Here is a 4,997-nt window from a genome sequence, read left to right on the forward strand (position 1 = left end):
TTATATATATTATTTTTGTCATCATAAAAAAGGGGGAGATTGTTAAATATAATTTTAATGATGAAAAATAATATATCACATTTGGTGCAGGATCACAAGGGATAAAACAAAGGAATCAAGAAGCCCTATAATTCAAGTATGGATTAAGGAAATAATCTGATAACGGGAGCTCTAGAAGCAAAGAAAAAGGAAAAGTATCAATGATTAGAGATGAAAAAGGAAGAAGCGGCAGAGATCCAGAAAAGAATCAATCAATGCCTTGATAGATAGCGAAGATCTGGAAAAGAATCAATCAACGCCTTGATAGTTGACTGGCGGAAGCTATTATAGGAAGGCCCCAAATCAAAGGAAAGCAAGATTGCGAAGCGATGCACTAGAGGTCGTTGAAGCCCAAAATCAAGGGATCCATCGGTGATCACTCAAGTAACGGAAAAGATATGTCCAGCGGATGAACAACCTGTCAAGACCACAAATCAAAGAAGATCAACGAAAACTTGACTTTATTCTTGGAAAGAATCAATTTATGATTCCTTTCAAGGATCAACTCCCTTCGTTTTGCAATCTCTTAAGATTCACGAGTCAAGAAGGCCTTGCGAAGTAAATATATATATATATATATATATATATATATATATATATATACTGTTCCAAGCTTGAAGCAGACATACATTGAAGCAACCCAAGGGGACTGGAGTAACATTCACATTGAATCCGAACCAGTATAGAATTCTGGTGTCTTTATTTCCTGCATTTTATTCTGCACTACTATTATTATGTTCTTATCTCTAGTAAACTAATTGGTAAACTAGTCAACTACTTATAATATAAAATTAAAATAGGCAAATCATCCCCCTCTTGTACATTCAAAAAGTAATATAATCTTCTGAAGAAATTATTGAAGTCATAATTGCCGAGAACATCTGAGAACCTTATAAATTCAAATTCTGTTCTATCTACTGGTTGTTTCCTATTAAAGTCTTAAATACAATTTTGGTGCATAAGTACCTTTCTGAATTTATCTTGAATTTGCAGTAGCACACCAATACTTTGTGGGGTCTTATTACTCTATCGAACTATTCTAAAGTGGAATAAAAGGAAAGTGCATAAATTACGTGTCGTAACAATGTGGCATAATCAATGCTATTTGCATAAGCTTATCTATCATTCCTTATGTTATTTTGTTGATTAATAGGAAGTCGGAGTTAAAGATCCAAAAACACTAAAAGCACCAAAATCCACGGAAGAATCCAATCTACGATCATTTATGCAATCGCAGAATAGAAATGCTAGTCGCAAATAGTTTGCCAAAGTAGTCAGGGATTTTCTATTTTGAAAGTCAAGCCTGCGGTCCATTCTGAATACGAATGCGAATTGCGAAGAGATAGAAGAGTGCAACAGGAAATGACAGTTCTAAGAAAACATCTACGGCCCTTTTGGTAAGATTATACACATCATATGATTGTGGGTTTGAGATGAGGTATCTCGAAAAGATTTTGTTGCGAAACTTGTGTTAGAACGACTTGATTCATTGGTTGTTATTTGTTTTCTTTATTTGGTTTCAATGGTACTTTCACGATGTTCATATTACGTTACTGCTTATATCATATCTTGATTCTTGTTGCCATTTACTGATTCCTGCTTTCATTATTAGCTTTATACTTCTATACTGCATATGTTATTTTGACTAGTAAGGGTTTTGACTTGTACCTCATCACTACTCCACCGAGGTTAGTCTTTATACTTACTGAGTACCGACCGTGGTGTACTTCATACTACACTTGTGCACATTTTTGTGCAGATCCAGGTATTGGAGATATCAGACTCAAGCATAGTTAGCTTATTGATCTTGAGAATTCAAGGTAGAGCAACTTGGTCGTCGCAGTTCCTTGGAGTCCTTTCCTTTCATTGTACTATCAGCTTGTTATTTGGACAGTATTGTATTTCAATCTTTGAAATCTTTCCATATATTCAGCTAGAATTCGTAACTCTATATTACCTAGTCTTGGGAGGTTGTAGTGATTATTGTCGCGTCGGCTTATTTCACATTTATTTCGGTATTTTATATAATTCTCTCATTTAAATATCATTATTAAATTGGCTTAATCGTGGTAAGTAACCGGCCTACCTAGTCTTAGAGACTAGGTGCCATCATGACGCCTGGGAGCGGGATTTTGATCGTGACAAAATTCCTTATAGATTGCAAGATATAAGCTCCCGAATTCAGCTCGGTGACCACAAATTTTTTGCTTCGCGAACGCAATTCACAGATCAAATATTCCATTTTACTCTTCGCGATCGCGGCCAAGAGCTCCGCGATTGCGAAGTACACCATGTAGCCAAAAACCAGCAGTTGAAATAGGCCTAAAATGATCCGAAACTAACCTGAAACTCACCTGAGCTCCTATGGACCCCGTCCAATCATACCAACAAGTCCATACACCTAAACCAAATTTATCCAAAAGCTCGAAATATAACAAATAACATCAAAACTAAGAGTCGAAGATCAAGATCATTCTCTTAACTTTCAATTCTTCAAACTTCGCCGAACGCGTCCGAATACTACCATATAAACTCCGAATTAAACCAAACTTTGCACACAAGTTTCACATGACAAAATGAACCTATTCTAACTCTCAGAATATCAATCCAAACCCGATAACATCGAAGTCAACTCCTGGTCAAACCTATGAACTTTGCAAAGCTTTAAATTGTCAACTTTCGCCAAATAGTGCGGAAACCTTCCAGGAACATCCTAATGCAAATCTGGGCGTAAACTCAAGTCCAAAATCACTATCCGAACCTAATGGACCATCAAAACTCCGTTCCGAGGTAAGTTACACAAAAGTAAAATTTGGTGAACTCTTCCAACTTAAAGCTTCTAAAATGAGAATCATTCTTCCAAATCAATCAGAATCATCCGAAAACCAAAACCGACGATTCACACAAGTCATAATACATCGTACGGAACTACTCATGCCCTCGAACCACCGAACGGAATACAAATGCTCAAAACGACCGATCGAGTCGTTACAAAATTAATGATTATTAGGGAGAATTAATAACAATTTAAATGGAGATAAGTGATGAAAGAAAGACTATTTATACAAGATTAGTTCAAGCTTATGTGAATTAGACAAAAGAAGCAAGACGTAACTGTAATGTTAATTGGCAACAACTTTCAATTGTATTTATTTCAATCATATTGTAAAATAGTAGCATCAACTTTGAAATTATACGAAATGATTTGTGAAAATTTGACTACAAGCAATTAGAAGATTCATTTATCACTAATAATTAGTACATAATTATCTAGTTATATATATATATATATAATATAACTTGAGGAACTTTGAAGCCTAAGCTGTTTTGAGGTTTAAAACCACTCCTTTAAGGGTTATGCAAGGCCCTGTCCCCATGGACAAAAAATAATCATGTAGTCAGCTCCTGTACATGTAAATAAAGCATCTTCGTCAAAAGGATAAGTATAAGAATTAGGACAGAATCCCTTGTATTCTTTAGAGTAGCTCGACGGCTTGCATGTTTGTGGAGAACTATATGCACCAGTACAACATAAATCATCCCGCTGATACGCCATACATGCGCTTTTGCACCCAATGACATTATTACCTTGATCTCGTACTTCAAACTCATCTTGTTCTGCACAGTGCACGTCGTTCAAATCCACAAGACAACCTATTTGACTGCAATCAGGTCTATTTATAGGGATAACAGAGACTGGTAGATTAAAACCATCGACTATGCTAACAGAGTAAAAATCATTTCCCCCAGACCAGCTTGATAATGTAAATTGTACAATGGTTATTGGTGGAATACCACCAGCACCATTGCACGTTATTTGGCCCGTTGCACAATCTCCGCTAACACAAGTAAAATTTCTACCGTATTGGGCGCAAAGATATCTTGCCCATAATCTTCCTGACCATGAGTTTGGTATCTCAAGTGTTTGTGTTGCTTTTGATGCTAATAAGAATCCTGTAGGAATCGTCGCTCCTTGGCTAGTTTGTGTAGCTGGCCAAATTGTGTGATCGCAGTTGTTCTTTATTGTGAATTTGGTTGCATAAGATCCTGCAGAATGTCATTTCTTAAGCATAAGCACAAACATTAACATCATCATACAAATTATAGTGAACACTAATAAAAGAGTTATTTTCACTTGTTTTCTCCATCTATACAAAAAAAAAAAAAGGAAAAAGGAAAAGAAATATTATGACTTGAAATCATGCAAACAATCATGGTATCGCAGTTTTTGATTATTTCCACCGCTTTAAGTGCTTTATTGTACTCGTTTAGAAAAGAGAATTAAAAATTGAATTACTTCTATATGTAATACAATTATTTAAGCTATAGGGTAGGCACCAAAATTAAAATTACCATAGAGGAAGAACACCGAGAAGATAACAGCAATGAGAAAATATACCCTCATTCTTGAATATTTTTATCAAAGATTTTATTTTATGAACTGAAATAGACATGACTTGAATCTATATAAGAAGTCCTAAAAAAGAAGAGTTACATGAGAAGTCTGTAGTCAACTATTTCGTTGGCTAAGATTTATAGCAATAAGTGTAAAATTATCCTGTCTATAAAAGGTATTAAATCCTCTAAAGATATTACGGAAGTCATACTTGCCAAAAACATCTGAACCTGATCAATCTAATTTATTCGACATCTGTATGTTGTTCCCAAGTCAAGTCTTAAATATAATTTTGGGAAAATGCATAAATACTTGGCTCTGATTTGCAGTTGCACGATAATAAGGTTAATAGCAATAAATGTAAATTTATCCTACCTTTAAAAGGTATTATAAACTTCTAAGGATTACTGAAGACATAATTGGCAAGAACATGTGAGAACCTAATCAATTTAATTTCTGCTATATTTGTTGGCTGTTTCTCGGTAAGTCTTAAAGAATTTTGGGAAACTGCATACGTACCATCTTGAACTTACCTCAAATTTGCCGTTATACACTAATATTA

General features: G+C 34.9%; 1 protein-coding gene across 1 annotated transcript; it reads right to left on the reverse strand.

The window, feature by feature from the left end:
* Window positions 1–3,394: 3,394 nt before the first annotated feature.
* Window positions 3,395–4,444, reverse strand: LOC104092108 (thaumatin-like protein 1). The gene is made up of 2 exons (XM_070189032.1): window positions 4,393–4,444; window positions 3,395–4,086 (listed from the first exon to the last, which is right to left on the reverse strand). The coding sequence occupies exons 1-2, from the start codon at window positions 4,442–4,444 to the stop codon at window positions 3,395–3,397; spliced, it is 744 nt and encodes a 247-aa protein (XP_070045133.1).
* Window positions 4,445–4,997: the final 553 nt, after the last annotated feature.

Source organism: Nicotiana tomentosiformis, chromosome 11 (genome assembly GCF_000390325.3).
Source record: "Nicotiana tomentosiformis chromosome 11, ASM39032v3, whole genome shotgun sequence".
Classification (NCBI taxonomy): domain Eukaryota; kingdom Viridiplantae; phylum Streptophyta; class Magnoliopsida; order Solanales; family Solanaceae; genus Nicotiana; species Nicotiana tomentosiformis.